The 20,592-nt window shown below is 31.2% G+C and overlaps 1 protein-coding gene across 1 annotated transcript; it reads right to left on the bottom strand.

Moving 5' to 3' along the window:
- Positions 1–227: 227 nt before the first annotated feature.
- On the bottom strand, positions 228–8,044 carry LOC108724427 (GTP-binding protein Di-Ras2). Its single transcript, XM_018450796.1, has 4 exons — positions 7,799–8,044; positions 5,329–5,474; positions 4,785–5,050; positions 228–760 (listed from the first exon to the last, which is right to left on the bottom strand). The coding sequence occupies exons 1-4, from the start codon at positions 7,983–7,985 to the stop codon at positions 556–558; spliced, it is 804 nt and encodes a 267-aa protein (XP_018306298.1). The 5' UTR covers positions 7,986–8,044; the 3' UTR covers positions 228–555.
- Positions 8,045–20,592: the final 12,548 nt, after the last annotated feature.

Genomic DNA, 20,592 nt, shown 5'->3' with positions numbered 1-20,592 from the left:
TTTTTCTTAATAAAAATTGAATGTTATTTAATCATTTTACAATTTCCATATAAAAAATTATGTTATCTTGATCTAAAAAGGTATTAGAGATTTTATCATGATGTTTAACATTTTGTATTAAATATTTGCCAAGGGAAAATTAACGTTTCAAATTTAATCTCTTTCTCTCAAATTTAATATTTAATGATAATAATAATACTTTTGTTATCGATACACATACTTTCTGGTATAAATCTTACGAAGTCGATTTGTATCTTTTCGAACTTCGAACTAGACTTCCTCTAAAACTATCCATTTTATCTACTTATCACGCTTGCTTTTCACCTAAAAATTCCGTGGACTAAGACGGAGCAAGCAATAAAAGTTAATCCGTTATTCATGTAGACACGGAAAGACTACTTGTTTCCTTCCAAATTGCGAACGTCAGCTCGAGTCTTACCTTAACGCACTTGATCAAAAAAACTCGATTGCTCGTTGTTGCGTTCCTTCGTAATGATCGGAACCAGCGGATTTCTGGTCGTGAACGAAACTCGTTTCTCTGTCGAGATAGCAGATTTAAGAGATGTTGCAGTCGTCGGCACGGGCATCCCTGATCTGTTGTTTCGTTTTTCTTGAAGTGCGCCTGATTAGGCTGCGACTACGTGGTTTGCTCTTTACCTCCTCAGTAACGCTGACGACGCTAGGACCCTGAGCCGCGACCACTTGCTGAAGATTCCCACCGGAACCCGCACTGCCGGTTCTGCCGCTAGGGCTGCCAGACCTTTCTCATTGGAATAAAAGAATAATAGATGAGAGTTAGGAAAACATTAGAAAAAAAATTGTTTATTTGTTTTAATTAATTTGTTTCATCTTTATGTCTTTTGATGAAGAATGTATGTATTTCAGTCATATTTGACTTATTTAAGTCAATTAGAATTTTGTAATTACATTGAAAATTGTTTATTTCATTGAATTAATTATTCAATTGACTAAATTAATTTGGTTTGTCTCTATTTTTTTCATTGAAGAATGTATATATCTATTATAATATATATATTTATATACATTCTCGAAAAAATAAAAACGATAAAAATAAAAGTAAATTAAATTAATTTAATCAAATGAACAATTTTTTTCAATGTAATTACAAAATTGTAGTTGACTTAATTTAACGCTGCATTTGTTTTTTCTTTGAATTTTTGGTGTCTAGTTATGTACAATAGCCCTTCGCGCTGTGTATTATTTTATATTTTTATTAATGTGAAAGATTCTTTTGATATTAATGATTTATATTTCGAATTGTATGATTGTTTTTTATTAATTTAGGTATATCTCTCTCTGTGAAGACATGATTGTTACGACTTAAGAAGAGAACTTTTCCAAAAGGAAATTTTAAATAAAAGACAGCAAATAATTAGAAGGAATGTAAATATTATTTAAGATTTGAAAATAATATATCATGATATAGCCCTCTGGCGCTCTATTAAATTGCACGCAATTAATTATATAAGTTCAATAAATGGAGTTATAAAGCGAAAGTAAATATTTAAATATTACGACTTTTTGTTAAGATATTAAAATATATAATTTGAATTCGGACGTTTTTTCAAGTCTAAATAAGAAATGAAGAGAAATGCATTTATACAGAGTGATTCGAAATTTCCGCATTCGGAGGACAAGATTTTGCAGGAGAGCACATTTATCGAATGTAATTTTATTATGGGAAAAAGTTGTTCGTTTTAGCACAAAAAATAACTTTTTACTTTAGCAAAATTGCGTCTAATAAGTAGTTTTTGCAGGAGAATAGATTGACGTTATCAAATAAGCGCAAAAATTATTTATCGGATGCAATTTTGCTAAAGGAAAAAGTTGTTTGTTTTAACATAAAGTATCATGTCCTGTACTCCGAATGCGGGAATTTCGGATCACCCCTGTATACACATACCATTTGAAATTATTTTTTAAAATTATGATTATGATTTCTCAAAATATGTAAAGTTCTTTTCTCAATTATTGAAAACATATACGCGCATGTAATCCCTAGGCTTATATAGTATATGTAAAAATAAACGATTTATTAGGACCGTGTAATGTGAATACATACGTAAGTAAGAAGCAATGCCTACATCGATCGAAGCCCGAAAATTTAGAAAAAAATTTGTTGTCGATGCTATAACGTCATAAAAACGTTATAGCTTTGATATCATTTTTCTTAATATTATGATGTAATAGTCAAATTCGAACAAGAAATTCGTGTTTAGCAGGTAAAAATAATCGGAAATAACTATTCACATTCATGTTGCAAAATGATGTTGAACGGTATAATTTTTTGGATTTTTGTCAGTTTTCCTTAAATTTTCTAATTTTTCCTAAATATTGAACAATTACCGATAAAATAGATATCTATTTTTGTTCCATCATTTTGCAAGCACTTTAATTAAAAGTTCCATTAAAATCGGCGTTAGTTACGTATCTTAACGTTATCGCGATATATAAAATCGAGGCGGTAACCACTAACTGAAATATTGTCCGACAGATTACATGATTTCATATGATTTTATCTGATTATAAATAATGTAAATTTTTTTCACTACACATGAAGTAATTTGGTAAAATATAAGATTTTATTATATGATTTAATATTATATAATGTTTTCTCGTGGTTGCATATGTAATTATTGGATTATACATAGAGATTTCATATGAATTTTATAATGATTTCAAGGACTCTGTCCCACGATTACATTAAGTAGTTACCCCCTCGTATAAAACGTATAAAAGTAATGAATAAAAAGAATCAAGCAATGCAAAATGCAAGCTGGAGTACTATCGAATATAAATAATAATGTTCAAGAATAATGGACGATCTGAAATGATATTGAAACTATATCGAAAATGGTATTTAATGTTTCAATTATGTTCATATTTGATCTACTTCGACATTGGTAAAGCGACATTAAAGTGCATTGAAAACCTTTTAGATAGAATACCTGTTCCGTTAATACATGCTGCCGATAGATGAAACGCGACTAAATGGTGGGTTTGCGAATACGATTAAAGTCATTGATTGGAATTACCTTCGTGTATATATATTAAAGAAATTATATCGTAATCTAGTTTAGTACGTGTGTTATCACTACGTAATTCAACAAGTTTCTTTTCGGATTTTTATTGATTTTTCTCGATATCAAAAGTAACGAATTAAACTATCTATAAAATTGAGTCTATAAAATTTAATCTTTACAATTTTTATGTTCGTAGTAAAAATATTCAATATTTTTAAATAGAAAGAACTATTAATTATAAGTAATTAATGGGTGATAATTTATCCATCGTTTATAATTTATACACTGAAAAAAAAATTTGTAAATTTTAAATAAATATTTACTCTAACATATATAGTACTAACGAAATATTTATTTATAGTAAATAAATATTTATTCAAAATAAGACAGTTATGTTTAAATCGAATAAATATATGTTTACATTTAGTAAATATTTCGTTAGTACTATTGGAGTAAATATTTATTTAAAATCTGTAAATTTTTTTTCTGTGTATATATTTGTTTCCCTACGCGTTCATCATTTTTAATTTAAAACAAGGAAAAAATTTAATAATGTTTATTATATTGACTTGCATCTAAATCCATATTCTCACCCTACATTTGACGCGAAACTTGCCTCTTACAATTCTCAGTTCTCATTTACGTCGGATGCAATCTTCATTTTAAGCCTGCTTGCACCAACTATCTGGATTAAATAAGCTTGACTTAGCAATTCACTGTGTCTTTCGAGATTACGATTTTATCTATGATGGATATAACACGAAAAATTACTTAATTATCGTAGTTAATGCTAAGCAACAACCTTTAAACAAATAAATCTTAAAGCCACGTTCGACATTAGTAGTTACAATTATCATAGTACGTGTACAGAATTTACATGAAGAATGAATTTATACTAGTTTTTTCTTGAAAAGAAAAATGAATAAAGTTCAACCGGAAATTTAAATTCTTGAAATATTCCTTAATGTATGAAATATCTTGATAAACTAAATTTCAAATTAAAAATTTAGTCAATTAAAAAATGAGAAGCACTACGTATTTTTTATAAATATAATTTATAATTCGAAAACTTTTCGCTTTGAAGTTGATACTTTTCTTTAAAAAAAATTAAAATAAATTTTTTTTAAATTCATTCTTAAAATGAGATTCGCATATTATAATGGTAATTATATCGAATAGGGGATTTCCTTCCTATTTCCTATGTCCTTGACCTTGACATATATTGTCAAGGTCATGACCCTAAGTAACCTCCAACAGGTTTTAGCCGTCGCTCGTCCTTCATTAAAAAAAGTTATTAACAAAAGAAGTTTGAAAAATGATGTCCTTTTTCTATTATATAAAATAGAAATTTTCTGTTTTGAAGTATATTTTACAACTTTCCACGCGAAGTGACTCCCACCCCACCTCCCCCCCCTGCTTAGGAAATCTATTTTAAAACAGAGAATTTTTGTTCTATATTACTATTTGGAACAAAAATTCTCTGCTTTGGTAGAAAAAAGATGTTATTTTTTTTAAATTCTATTGTTAATAACTTTTTAATGAAGGACGAGCGACGGCTGAAACCTGTTACTCAGGGTTATGACAATATATGTCTTAGGAGCGGGGTCCTCTATTCGGTATATAATTTTAACCATTATAATATATATTTTATGATATATTATAATATATATGAAGACACAAATGCCTTGTTGCTCAATAGCATTCATTCGTATGTATGGAATAAAGTTAGTGTTACGATACCTGCGTGATCCGTACGCTGAACATCTTCTCCTGAGTCCCGACTGCTCGACCTCGCCAGTGGGATTTTTCGGCACGATCTTGGAAAGCGTGACGAAACATCTGAATACATCCTTAATGTTATAGTCGTCCTTTGCCGAGCACTCCATCACCTTAGCGCGAAGTTTCGGCAATTCGCAATATAGCCATTCGCTCACGTCCTCGATTGGTACTTCCCTTCGTGCTGGCGCTAGGTCAAGCTTGTTTCCGGCGATAACTATCGGTACTTCCTGTTGGAAAGAAAATATGTCTTCGTTACTATTTGTTTTCCACGAAAGCGTAACTAATAAAATCGATTTTTGAAAAATGCCGCATGTAATGCTTTTTTATCAGCTCTAGATATTGTTCAAAGTTATAAATATTGAGAACACAGCAAATTAATATTTCATACTACTCCAAAGATAGAGATTTAATCTAACTTAAATCGCAGATTGATAAGAGTAACTGCTAAATACTCGATAAATTTTACGAAATAAATCACGAGAGAATTAACGTGAATAAGCCGCACCTGAAAATCGGGTCGTTGTTCTCTCACTTCTTCGAAGCAACGTTTCACGCACTCGAAACTTGGTAATGACGATGTCGCGTATACGAGTAGGAATGCGTGGGCGGTGGCTATGCTCAACCGCCTCATCGCAGGAAACTGCAGGTCACCTATAGAAATAAAATTAAAATTTATTTGATTTAGAGAGTGGATGTTTACGAGAAAAATCTTCCTACGCATTTGAAAAAATCGTGCATTGTTGCTTCGCGTAATACAAAATAATTCTTAGAAAAACATCTATTATAAAATAACTTTTTTTTTTTATTCACTATTTCTCTTATTCTCTTCTCAGTTTCAATTCTTTTTATTTCAATTCTTTTTAAAAGATGTATTGAAACGTTTCAAATTGACAACTTATTGACAAATTTATTCATGTTATTTTTACAAATGTCGCCTAAAAGCATGCTGTTATTTCTGATCAATTTTTACTACATACGGAAAATAAGTCATTCTATTTATTTATGACGCGCACATATAGCGCATTTATCTCGCTGCTTTTTCGATATAAACTCCGTTGCTCTCTCGCTACAAAGTTATTGGGATATATCTTTACGCAATCTCGATTAGAGGATGCCTTGGTACACGAACACATTTCTGTACAGCTATATTGAACGCTACTGAGTTACGTTTATTTGATATGCGATTCCGGCGAGAGAGAGAGAGAGAGAGAGAGAGAGAGAGAGAGAGAGAGAGAGGGAGGGGAAGGAAGAGAGAGATCCAAGCTTCTTTCGTTTTCAATCAAAACATTCAGTATTCTGTTTCACCATATTGAGAATGTGCACGTAGTATCACGTATCATTTAATATTTTTCGTTATATTGCATAGCAGATTCGATGAGGAGGGAAATTTCACATTTCAAGATCGCTTTTAAAAAAATATAGAATTAATTTTTCACGTATGAGACTTATTATTTTTCTTGTTAGAATTTTTATGAGCAGATCCGTAAATATACAAAATTTTAAAATGATAAATTAATCAATAACAGTGTGATTATACTGAGATTTATATTACAACTTAAGTGTATAACACAGTACTTAATTAAACTCAATTAATTAAGTATTGAATTATTACATAAGTGCATAAAACGGTGCGTTATTACATTAAAATGATATAATATTATCCTTTAATAAAAGCATTACCACAGTGTTTTTGCGAAATATTAGTAGTTAATCTTGTTAAAGCTATAAAAATTTATAATTTATAATTTTTTACATCTCTATATAAATTATTTAGTAAAAAGAAAATTATGAAAACAATTTTTCATCCAGAAAAAAGTATTAGTGAATTTTTGCGATTACAGCCACGTGCACATCTTTCCTTCTTTTAAAAAATTACTAAAAATATAGTTTTAAAGGATCGGTAAAAAACCAATTTTTCCAATTTTTCCACGGATTTTTTCGGTTTTTTTTCCCAAGAGTAGGAAAATTCATTTTGGACAAATTCATGCGTGCTCGTAAAACCTACCACGTTTGCTTCTCGGTTCTTTCCGTAAAGAAAATAATTGCGTGTAGGATACGCAGCGGGATAAGTTAACAGAAATTTTAAAATTGTATAAAAGATTGAGGTCGCATAATGAATATTCAATAAAATATACAAAACACACTATTGCACCATTAATGTAAGAATTAAAAATATAGAGTCCAAACATCATGTTTATATGATAATAGTAGGTCTAGAAAATAATTTGAATTTAACTGAATTCGTAACAAAATATTTGAAAAAAAAAATAATCTACAAAGAGACACTTCAGGAGTTTATTAGATCGGAGTGTGACAAACTAGAGTTAAAAATCTGTCTACTTAAACTTTGCCATGTACTAAAGGAAGGTTACATTAGGTTTTACTATAAAAATAGAAGAATAACTAAAAAATTTTAATAAAAATAATGCTACATAATTTCATAGATCGCATAAATTTTATAAAGGAATTTAGAAATTTCTTTATAATACTTATTATGTCTTTTACATACCTATACAGCACCAAATAAAAACGTTCATAGAACATTTTAAGAACGTACCAATATTCTTAGAACGTTCATATACGTTCTATTAATATCATGTGCTATCTGGGTAGCAAAATACTTATGTCTTTTACATAGCAAAAACAGCAATTTTTCCAAAAAACCAATCTTTCGGAAAAAAACCAAAATTTTTCCGGTTTTTTTCCAACAATTTGAAAAAAGTGACTTTTTTAAAACTATACTTAAAAATCATTGATATAGAAAATCGACATGTTTCATGCAATTTAACAATGGGCGCATTCAGCGGACTCAATAATTGAGCGCTCGCTGTAATTCGTGTATTCTTTTAGATCATCAATCAGAATTTTAGATCTAGAAGAATACATCAATAGCAGCGAGCGCTCATTCAACTGTTTAGTCTGCTGAATGCAATCAATAAAGGGAAAAGGGGAATGGTGAGAGATGTTCATCTTACCCGCGGTATCCAGAAGGTCGACTTTAAGCGTCAAAGTGCCAAGAATGCATTCTCGCGAGTATAGATCCTCCACGGTGGGCCGGTATCGCTCACTGAAGCCTTGACCGAGTAGCCGGCGTATAATGGCACTTTTGCCGACCCCGGCGCCTCCAAGTACCACCAGCCTGATCCTTTCGAGATCGGCCATATTTTCCGGCCGGTCGCACCCTGGTGACTTAGAGCACGACCGTAAGAATGTCGTTGCCTCAGGATGGCATCACCCGGAAGGTCGATCGGAGTCTCGTCCACCTCCTGGAAATCCAATACGGTCGTCTTACTCGTCCCCGTTGCCACCCGCGTCCGTCAAAGTGCTCCTCCTTCGTCCGAAGGATATTAATTTGATTCCTCGCGGCGATTCCTGACCGCGATCAGAAACGAGTCGGTGGTAGTTCCTCGAGATCGATCAGTCGCTATCGACGTCGCTTCGAAACGATCACATTTTTCCACCCAACGACGTCGCACGTCACCGACTTCCTCATTCACTTATCCCGCTTACATTGCGCTCTCGCGGGAACTCCCATCTTCCTCGGGGAAATCGCAGCTTTCTGCTCGCTCCGTGATTCGAGTTGAAATTCCTCTGTTGAAAGATGAGAAACTGTTCTATTATTACTCATTTACACGTGCCGAATGAGATTTCATTGGCAACATTAAATTATGAGGCGAACAATATCAAATTATGAAACCCGATGTAACGTTATTTCGGACCACCAAGTGGACTGGAAATTGAAGTAAATAGTATTACTATGGGGACATTCCGAGCTAATTGAAATATTCCGTTTAGAACAGCGACTTTTATTGAGGCCATAACTTTCATGCTTTATGTTAAGAAATCCGATATATTGGTTATAAATATCGAAGCAGAAAGTCTCGATGATTTTTTAGGTCAGTAAGCAAACGAAATATATTACAATATAATTATTGTAATATATTTCGTATTGAGAAAAAATACTTCTTAATATCTAATACCAATAACATTAATAGAAAAGGATTAGAATAGATAGCATAATGGACCTCTTTGTCCTCTAAAGTTAATTATAATCACTAATAAAGCTAACATTTCCTTCATGACATCAATATCTACAATTTACTGTTTTCAGATTTAATCGATTAATACTACGAGCATTAATTTTGAGAAAAACTGTATTATTTATATCGAATTATATAAGAATATCTGTGAAATAAGTTTGAACAGAAAATCTTTTGAAATCAATGTAACATAAAATTCTATATTGAAAACTGAACGGTTATAGTTCAATATTTAACTTATGCACTTTAAAGTATTGCAAATACTTTTGCATTGTCATAAAAATTATATTTGTCGAAATATATATTGAATTGTAAATGTTTTAATTATTTCACTTGCGACCAAACTATCAAGAATACTAAAATTAAAATTATATATTCCTATGCAAGATAAAGTTATCCACGGAAATTAACGGAACTCAGAAATATCGCAGAATTGAGTTTAGTCGGTGGAAATGTGCAAACGGGTAGCTACGGCACGCTGGGGGTTTTTTGCGCCTCTTTTTTGACAAACGCACATGGGAAATAAATACAATATAACGTCCGAATTAAACATATTAATATGTCGTAGTATTGAAATTAAATTATCGATATGTGTCTTTTATATATTAAATTTTAGTCTCAAGAATATTTTTACGCAGCTCTCGATCAATCCCTATCATTCTATTTTAAACTTACTTTATTATCTCGTTTATTCTGTTTTCTCATTTTTTTATTTTTATTAGTCATTATTTATCATTATTTATCTTTATTTATCATTATTTTATCTTTATTTTTATATTAAAGTAGAGGAGAAGGTGGTATTATGACATCCTAGTTACATTTTACACAATAACTTTGTTAGTAGTCAATATTTAAGTTTAAAACTTGACACCTACATTCGTTAAAATGTTGTTGAATCGATTCTGGACTCAAAGTTACGAAATATTTATTACTTCGGATACTATTAATAAAAATGTGGCGACATTGCATAATGGTCGAAGAAAAAAATGGGTGGTAATGAGGCCTTCCATAAAAATAGCCTTAAAATATTAGTTTTGTTTAGAAAACAATATTTGGTTACAAAATTAACAAAAAAGTAAAACATTTTAAAATGTATGCAAATGAATGTCTATATATTCACATAACTTCTGCATATATAAGCTGCTCAGTATTAAAAATCTCAGTACTAAAAATAGTACATGTAATATAAACTATAGATTAAGAGTAGAGCTAACAATCAATTATTAAATAATTATTTTGATATGAAAACCTCAAAAAGAGGTCGTTAGTAATCAATATCCATAGAGGGCCACATTAGCAAAATGCCATGCTGTTGTTTAAATTTGCATAACTCAAAATATATACAATCAAATAAAATGTTAATAGGCAAATAACGCATTCAAAAATACATATATTCGTGTGATGATACGCTCAAGTTTAAAAAAATGAGGAAGTAAGTGTAATTAAATGCTAAAATGTATCTCACAAATGTTTCGAAATACTTGAAAGTAAAAATGTGTTATAATAAGTGTTGGTTATTTAGTATTGGTAATATTAGCGTCATGGTGTAACGGCGAGCTACTGAACAAATAATTTCATAAGTAATCATTAGAATTCGCTATATAATACCAGAAATATTAAAGGAGGTCACAATATATACACTGGCCATAATATCACCTTCTCCTCTATGCGCGTGTTTTTGTAATTGTTAATAAGTGGTTAATAAATAGGTTAATAAGTAGTAAGATTTTAATTGTAATTATTATATATAATTATATGGTATAACAATTTTAATACATTTACATTTTCTAATTAAGAAAAATATTTGTCTTTTTGTCGTTAACAAAGTCCTTGTTATATAGAAAATGTTATGTTATATCTATATTTAAATTTATTGTAAGTGGAAGTATTGATAAACAATAATGTTAATTCCAATTTACGCAAATCACTTTGCTTATCTACCCTTGTAAGAAAAATTGTATTGTTATTGAAGAGATTAATTATATTCAGATATATATATATATATCTTTTACATTTACATATTACATATTAATTAATAGCGATATTACTTTAGCATTTATCGTTAGAGATTTCCATGGAAAATACATTCACGGAAATCTATTTTTGATGAAAATTTGCATGGATTTGCGTTCAACTAATTATTACATTTTATGTTCAAATAGTTATTAAAAGATAATTAATTGCACTGAACAAACGCATATGATTTTACATTTGTATGTATTATATTAACAAACAACCGCCAAATGCGAATTGTATATGCTTTTGATTGTTATTACAAGAAAATTTTCCTAATTGCAGATTAATCAAATTTGAAAAAATCACTTCTCACACTTGAAGATATCGTCTTTTTCATAAATTAATTATATTAAAAAATTCTTAAATATATTTTAATTAAAAAAAAAAGAAACAACAAAATATCGTAAAGAGAAACAACAATATCGTTTCGGTAGTTTTCATTAGGTAAGTCCTTCCGATTTATTCAATTTCTACAAATGCAAAATTTCTCTTTCGATGAAAATTTATATGGAGGATATAGGTTAATTTTGTTTAATCTTATCTCGCATGGGCCAGACACAGAGCGGATGGGATGTGTAATGAAATTTTACTGAGCAGCACGGTGATATTTACAATCTGCGCGAGATGAAAAAGCGTGTTGTCGCTGTCGCGGCGATGCGACGGGACGTAATTTACTCTGCATCCTACGTCCGCGAAAGGATTATGAAAAGGAAAGAAAAGAGCGCGTACCTCGCTTTTGTACGATTTATACTGTTGGATATCCTTCTCACTTCTTTCACTTTTCTCTTTTTCACTTTCAACTAGACCCGCAGCCCTTCCGGCAGAAGTCACAGGTGGCTACCGGCCGCCTCCTTTTTCTATTTCGACTGCCTGGGGGTCTCTGAGGGATTAAGACGTCGCTAAATACGCTGGTGCCGTCGACAGCAGGCTCTGTTTTATGAAATAAAGCCTTAATTTCTCATTAAGTTCATTAATTATAAACACGCGGACCGTTACCGCGTCAGCGCTGTCTGAAGCTTTTCTCACAGACATCACGCCGTGCGGTTCATGTATGACCTCTATTCTTACTTAATAAACTTGACAGATACTGCACGTTTAGTTTTATAAGATTTTACTCCACGGTGTGTGTATGTATATATATTTATTGCGATCTCTCCATTTTCGTTGATATTGTCTTCGAAAGTATAACTTTTGATCATTACGTTTTATCGACTCTGTGTTTCTGCTTTTAATGCTTTCAACAAATTGGAGCCATTTCTGCGCTACTGCGGAGGATATAAAATGAAAATCAAAATAACGTACAAGATTTTGTAAAGAGTATGCGGTTTATTGTATCATCAATTCTAAATGAATAGCAGATATAACGAGGGTTGTAAAAAGGTTACATCCTCTAGAAATAGCTAGTATAAGGAAATGTGTCAAGTTTATGACATAACTAGCAACCAAAGAATTATACGAGTAAAAAGTAAACGATACCATTAGTCCGGATCTACAATAGGTGTTTTAAGACTTAAGCCATAAGAAATGGGGTCACAGTCGATTATTCCCCTCGGATTCGACTGTAATTGGTCAATTTCTTACGGTTATACTTGCAATATGCTTCGCGTAATTAGTAGCTTTTGCGTCTCCTTTATATTTATGTCGTTAGAATATCGAAAATCTTACGTCAACGTCTGAATATTGATTCTGTAACAGGAAATCAATAATAATTTAAGTTAGCAAGATGTTGAAATTAACGTGATTAGGATTTTTATATCACTTTATTAAATATATGCATATACCGTGCATATATTTGTATCAATCTCCTGTACGAATCACGCTTCGCTAATTCTTTTTCAAACTAATTAAAATCAGGTAAACCGAGCGAGAGGAATAAATTGCACAATCCGTCTATCTTAAGTGTTAATTGGAATCTGCAGCATCTCTGAGCTATTAGAATAATTATTCGCGTCATTAGTGTTTCTCGGGATTTTCCCGCATTCATACACGCATTATCCGTTGAATTCCAATAGTACGAAGCATATTCAACGTATATATCAACGATGCTGGCATATTTTTAATCTCTAGTATTTCCGTAAATTTAGTCTGTCAGGAATTGTCGCATACTATAAGTATATATCGCGTTTTTATAAATTCTTGCAATTACCTCAGACATAAATCTGTATTAATTAATTATGAGTAAACCAGAATCGTTACGAGAAATAATTTTTCGTAATTTGCAGATTTATAACTTGACATAAAATTAAAAATAAAATTTACAGACTCCATTAAGTTTAATTTACTATATCTAATTACTATGACATGCCAATGCAAATTTATCCTTGTATGATTATTTTTCACAATATGAAAATTTTGTTACTGTTGGATAGTTGCTGTGGGAACTGTAATATCTTTTATATGATTCTCCAGAGATAGAAATGGAAAAGAGCTCAAATACGAAAGACTTTCTCGGCTACCCACGGATTTGTTCAAGCACTATCTTGTAGGTGAAATGGGGGAGTAAAACCTTGAAGAACTCGTTTCGTTTTGCACTTGTTTTTAGAAAAAGATCGCATTTTGAAAAACTTCGTATTTTATACAAGCTATTGCGAACTTAAAAAGGAAAATGGAATATAATACCAGATATACTATCATACGATTACCATAATATATCTAGGAAGAGTAGAAACTAAAAGGAAATGCAAATCTCTTATAGTAATGTATATCTTTCTGCTTTGCCGAAGGATATACTATAAAAGAAACATCTAATAGACATGTCCTAAATGCGTTATATTTAATTAACATGCAAGCTGATTATATTCTAAATATCGTAGCATGTATATTTCATAATCTGTGAAAATTTTAGGATAAAATATTTTTTTGTTATAAATATTCATAATAAACAAAATATGGAGCTAATTACCCAAAGATGCGAATTTAATTCGACGAGTTCCATGTATGTCTTTAATAAACAAAATTCTCCACTTCATTTAATTTAATACTGCGTTAAATTTCACTACTTTTAATTTAACTCGCTTCGGAGATGTCATTTTCAGAGTAACACAGCTCTATATTTCGTTATTTCCTACGGCAAACATGAAATTATCTTGCACGTTCGTTCGTTTCGCTTTGCGGTTATTGCATTACGAATATCACCGGGTGTTTATCCATGGACGACGAAATAATAAATTTCATTAGTGATTCTGTAATATCGCGTGACGTCCTACGCGTGTTGAAAACCTAGTTATTAGACCCTAACTTTACGGCCGTTAACTGATTTCCACTAGCATCAGCATACCGATTTACATAATAATACCCGAAAATTCCAGCACGATTTTCCCGAACATGACCAACAAAATTGAAGTCGTTAATTAGCCGCTCTACAAACAGACGTTGGATGGACGTTTCGCTTAATCACATCACGTCTCTCGATACTACTAAAGACTCTTTTCCTCTCCTTAGGGAATGATTTCCCTTTGATGATACAGAATCATACATTATGATATTTGAAAATATGAAGAAAGTTTTTCCGAATCAGAGATGCAGCTGTTGTATAGCAAGAGTCATCGTAGGCGGGGAGTTTATGGGTTTTTTCTGTCTTGTTTATCTTTTCTCCTCTTTTTCGGTAGAGAAAAAAGTAGAAATACAAAATCTCCAAAAAATTATGTTTAAAAAAAATTCCTATAATATTAATAATATTAATTTAATTAAAACTATTCATATTCAAAATAAAATAATAAATAGAAATAAAAACCACTGTTAATATTCTATTTTAGAGAATTTTTAAAGAATTTTCTATTTTTAACATTCTATTTTTAAAATATTAATAGTATAATATATTTAATTCCTTTGAATATTGCTAATATTAATTTTTAGCAAGATGAATGTAAAATTTTTTAACGTTATTCCAAGTTTATTTATTTATTCAATATTTTTTATCTATTATTAGTTTTCCGACATTACTTTATTAGATTAAAATGTCTAATACTAATTCAACTAACTGATCTAGTTTCATTATGTTTATGAGATAAAAATATAAAATCGATATTTTTAGAATCATTTTATTTTTTAATAAAACATTATTTAATAAACCAGGAATATCAAAAAATAATATTAAAGTACATATCATATTTATACTTGAACGTTTTTCATTAAAATCAGATTTTTTATTTGTGAAAAGGATTTAATTGATATTTCATCTCAATTTTATATATATTTATTAACTTTTCTATTTAAACTTTGTTTATATATGCGTTCCATTTTATATTGTGTCATTGTAATAATCCATTTTACACAATCGCCATTTAGGACGTTTGATGTTTTAATGAGTTTCGTGATGAAACGAACAAGATGATAAATGATATAACGCTTACTCTTCTGAAATGAGATTAATTTCAATTAACCTTAACAAGATTTTTTTCTTTCTCTCATCAAATTATAGCGACACGTATCATTGAAACTCGATTCAACTTGCAATAAAACCGATTATCGGATATGTTTGTTTCTGTGTAATGAAACGCCGCGCAATAAAATACCGTCAGCGTTGAATTTTGCAAGTGTTCGATGCCTTGTTTAGTCTTTTAAACAATGACAATTGAAAGAAATAAAATGGAAATTACTTGAATTATCAAATGTTTTCGATTAATTGATGAGAAAAAAACATAATAAAACTCAGTTTGCTTTTTAGTTTTTTCTCTTGTTGCCGAAGCTCTACACAAAAGATTAATACACTGAAAGAAAAGATTGGCTGTTGCAGCAAATTAGATGGTGAAATATGGCATAGTATTTTTAATTGGTTGCAGCAGCCAATTTTTGGTTGCAGCAGCCAATCGAAATCCTATACTGACATTGCGGATAGGCTAACTCAACCCAAAATTGGCTACTGCAACCAAAAATTAGCTGCAGCCAATTAAAAATGTTATACCATATTTTACCATCTAATTTGCTGCAGCAGCCAATCTTTTTTTTTCAGTGTAGGAGAAAAAAATAGTAGCGCAAATTGATTTACTTGCATTTCAGTATTAAGAATACTAAAGAAGAAAGTAAGAAAATACACGTGTAAAATCAACGTGATCTTTTGTCTTTCCTTTATACGTTTCTGTTTGTATTAATGCTCTATTAATTTCATAAGAGGAGAGATGTTTATTTCAAAAAATCCACAGTACTATGGATCAGGTTTCGTGAGAGCTTTGTTAAAACATCTTTTCTCTTCACCTTTTCCTATAAATATATATTTTTAAAGAATATTTTTCAATGTTATTTTACAATTACTAAAGGATTTAATCACAACGCGTTATATTATTATTTGTACATTTTTTATTATTTATTTTAGACGGTTAATATATATATTCTTTAAAAGAAATAGTGTATTGATAAGAAAAACATATACTGCATTAATCTTTTAATTTTTATATTTTTTTATACAAATAATCTAATAAAAATAGTTTTTCTTATTATACAATTATTACACACAATATGGTATATTATATAATACACAACTAATTATCTAACAATTTACTTGAACAATTTTAAGTAATCAGATAATTAATTATGAAAATATTCATAGAATCGATATTATTAATGTAATGATCTCATATTTCCGATACATATTTAATATTATTTGAATCATTCGTGTATCTTTTATATTCGAAGCAATACTGTATGTTAAGCTGATGGTAGCTATTTTGTGCAGAATAGATTTTCCGATCGTTCAAGCGAGCGCATAGAATTTTGCTCTATCGCTATTATAATGCAATGAAAAGTAAGAGTATTTGCACACTTCTCCGCCGTGGATTTAATTTCGCTAAATCTTTTGAGAGTTCTCTTCTTGGGGCAGAAGAGTCTTCTGACGTATCCACAGAACATTATCCTCTTAAAAACTTCATCCGCATACGCGACTGTGACGTTCTTGAAATGTAAGACTTTATACTTTATAAAAAATCCAGAAAAAAAAGACTGTCGCGCGTAATTACGAAGGCGACGGAACGAGGCGGAGGAATACTTAAATCGGTGACGTTATAAATGGTCGCAACTTTTCTAATATTCCTTCCCTTGTATATATCAAGGTAACTTCGTGGCTAACTAAAAAGTATTCCCTGGGATACGTTCGAATAAATAAAAGAATGCAACGAAATGTGATGTTGAAATAAAAGAACGCGTAATTCAAAATTATTGGACGTTATATTATCCTTTCTGATCTCTCGTTCTAGTTATTGAAACACATTTAATACATTTAAACAAGATATTTTCTTTGGATGCGCGTCTGTTTCAATTTCTTTTCACGCGGAATGAAATATTGACACATTACATAACTCGTCAGTGATAACGTAATTATCTGCGATGATATAAAAATTAAAATTGCAAAATTTTATAGAATATTTTAAGATTAATTGAGCCAAGCGAGAGATAAATTAAAATTGAAATTTTTTACTTGTATATTCCATTTTCTCATCTCCTTTTTCTTAGAAGGCTAAATTTAATTAATAGAACGAAATTTTATTATCTCAGCAGATCGAGAAGTATCAATTAACTTTGTCTTATCACGAGTACGGCGCATAAATTGTTACGTCAAACGGACAGATGCAAATCGAAGTAGTTAAACGACGACGTTAACTAGGCTATGATCTCCCTTCGAGCGTTGATGAATGTCAGTCGCCAGTCTATTAGATAATATTGCTGCGGTGTTAGCCTGCTATCCGTCGAGTTTGGGAAATTATATTAGGTCGCAGTGCAGGGAGGACGTAAGCTCATTATCGGTACTGACATATTTTCGCGGTTTGCGGCTTCGCTGTGCGGCTTGTGCCATTCGGCGCGTATGTTCCGGAATTACGTATGTATAGATGCAGTATGCAGCTGCACCGATCGCTCTCCTCCGACGTGGCGCGCGTAATTACGGCGGTCTTCGGGGTTTACGAATACGTTACAAACGCATTGCCGGCAGGCCCGTGGATGTGTAGATAACGCATCAAGTTGACGGGCTATAAAGCACGAACGAGCTCGCAAAGCAGTTTCTTCAGCCTTTGAGCCGCACAAAATTCTCTCATCAATGTTTTACTCAAAGCTACATATATAAAATATATACATGCGTATGTACGTCTGGTTTCATATAATTGTGAAATAAAATTATATAATTGAAATAAAAAGGCACGATTGTAATCAGTTGCGCTTTGTTGTACAATTATTTTCTTATACTTCATTGAATAACTGTAATGAATAATAATTGCATTTAATTACACGACTCGAGAAATATAGGACAATGTTCATTAAAGTCGAGCGAATACGGGTTATATAAATAGTCTGTCTAAATAGCTTATATAAATTTATATAATATACTTTATATAATAATGGATAATAAATTCTCGGTTGGAATTCATTTTGTAGATACGGTACACTAAATGTATGGCAGTTATACATATGCAAAGTAATCCTTTACCGATATAATCCTAACGGCAGAAATTTCACGGATTATTTCTGTTTGGATTGTCTACGATCTTGTTGTCTGAAAACATCCATTGTTTGAATTAGACCTCTAAGCTCTTTGTGATGTATGAAGACACAAACTAACTATTTGTTGTAGAATCAAAAGCAACGATTTTAAGATTGATGTACGATATTTTCAAGTTAAATTGAGTAGTCGCAAGATTTTTGCATATCGCAAGAGAAAGCAACGCCCTCAAGTAAAATCGTTATATTTCAAAGCACGTTTAGGACGGTGCTATCGATCGCGGTGCTGCACCGATTGTGCAACGCGGGAATTTCATTAAATCGATGCTGGAAAGGAGTAGTTATAAATATGTAAGCACAGTAAATCGCGGAATACATAGACTGTGCTTATATCGGTAACTACATTGGCTTAGATTAGCTCGAGGCAGAAATATATTCTTATTTGTTGATCTTATAACAAATTTTAGAATAATTCTTTAGCAATGAATTTTCGTTGCCTATGAGGGGTTAATAAATTAGAATTTCTCCGACACCAGTTTAATTTTAACAGAACACACCTAAAACTTTCTTAATAATAACAGTCTGTATCCATTAAAGTCTTATAGCATTTTTATTGATTAAAGCGATGATTAAAGCTCCGTTCTCCTCCAAAGGTCAAATTTTTTGCTTATGACATTTTTATATTCCGAGCCTCTTTAATCCTGTCGTTGCTTATCGTAGGCAATTTTCCATCTGACGTCTAGTCTGCGATTTATCAGCTGGTGGAGAATTACATGTAACCGTTTGTAGCAAATCCGAGTCTCATATTTGTAAATCCAGTCGAAGGCAGATAGATTTTGCCTTTTGCATGTGTACTTCATATGATCAATAAAATGGATTTATTCGATCAACTGAAGTACCGACTGCTTTATTTATTCACGCAACGTTTTTGCTCGTCTCTCATCGTCAGATTTACCTGTTGAGATTTTTATACAAAAATATACCTTGTTTATCTATTTTATATTACTGATTTCTCACATCTTACACTGATTCAATTTTTAACATCTAATTTGCCATCTTTTCATGTAATAAAACATTTAAAATTTTTCAGAATCTTAAAATTCTTTTAGAAAATTAAAAGTATAATAAATAAATAAAATGAGTTTATGAAAATATTTTCGGTAACAGATTTCATTTGGCTAATGAAATGCCTTGCTTATTCGAAAGTCACAATTGAAGTACAGCTTGTTCTCATATTAATTGTATGGTGACCTATTTATTTCAAAGTATTCGTTCGCTCACATGTGTTCATGATGCATTATGCATCGTTTTCACTACAGGGTATTAGCCACGATTGGAACAGAATACAAACACACAGCTTCTGTCACCCATGAATCCCACGAATGCCAATTTTCCAACGCAGAATCCTATGAATATTTTATAGAACCGCAAAACCTGTCATTCTTTTGCGCACTTTGTGAACTCTCACATCAGATTGCCACTTCCCCTACATTATATCGCAGTTATTCAGCGTGCACTATCGACAATCTCTTAATATTCGTAATCATTATTTCGCTTTGTTTAAATTTCTTCACAGGTGTAGTTCCACTTTATGTGTTCAAATATTATAATTGTCTAATGACAGAAATATTAAACTAGCGTTATATGTATAATTATAAATATAAATAAAAGCAGAACTTTTGCACATATATTTGATTGAATTTATATTTAGACGTGAGATTCGATCGCGAATAGTTACATATTATTCTCCATTAGTTGATAAATCGCAAACTAGACATCAAAAAGAATCAATATATACATATATATATACAGGGTGTTTCCAAATTAAATCGCAAAACTTCGGGAGCGTGTAGAGGAGTAAAAAACTAAGAAAAAAAGTCCTATAGACATATGCTCGTTTTTGCTCCGTTTCAGAGAAATCGAAAAAAAATGTTTACATTTCTTGCCATATCTAGCACCGACATATTTGATTACATTTTCCACTTTCTGTTATGAATTTGTCAGTCGCTCTTTGAAAGCCTTTAACAGTAGATGAATTTTGTCTTTTGCAATATGCCGCGTACGTATTCTAATAGTGAATATGCTGATATGGTTTTTGTATACGGTTTCTGCAACGGTAATGCTTTAAAGGCGGTGCGAGAATATGCACGACGATTTCCAAACAGAAGAGTGCCAAACCGAAGAGTGTTTATGTTGACATTTAATAGATTGCGAGAGACTGGATCATTTTCAATTCGACAAGAAAACAACCGATTTCAAGCAGCGTTACGAAGAGATTTGCAGGCAGGGAA

The sequence above is a fragment of the Mycetomoellerius zeteki genome, unplaced genomic scaffold, assembly GCF_001594055.1.
Source record: "Mycetomoellerius zeteki isolate Tzet28-1 unplaced genomic scaffold, Tzet1.0 scaffold298, whole genome shotgun sequence".
NCBI lineage: Eukaryota > Metazoa > Arthropoda > Insecta > Hymenoptera > Formicidae > Mycetomoellerius > Mycetomoellerius zeteki.
Note: the sequence above shows the minus strand (reverse complement) of the source record. Positions and strands in the feature narration are given on the sequence as shown.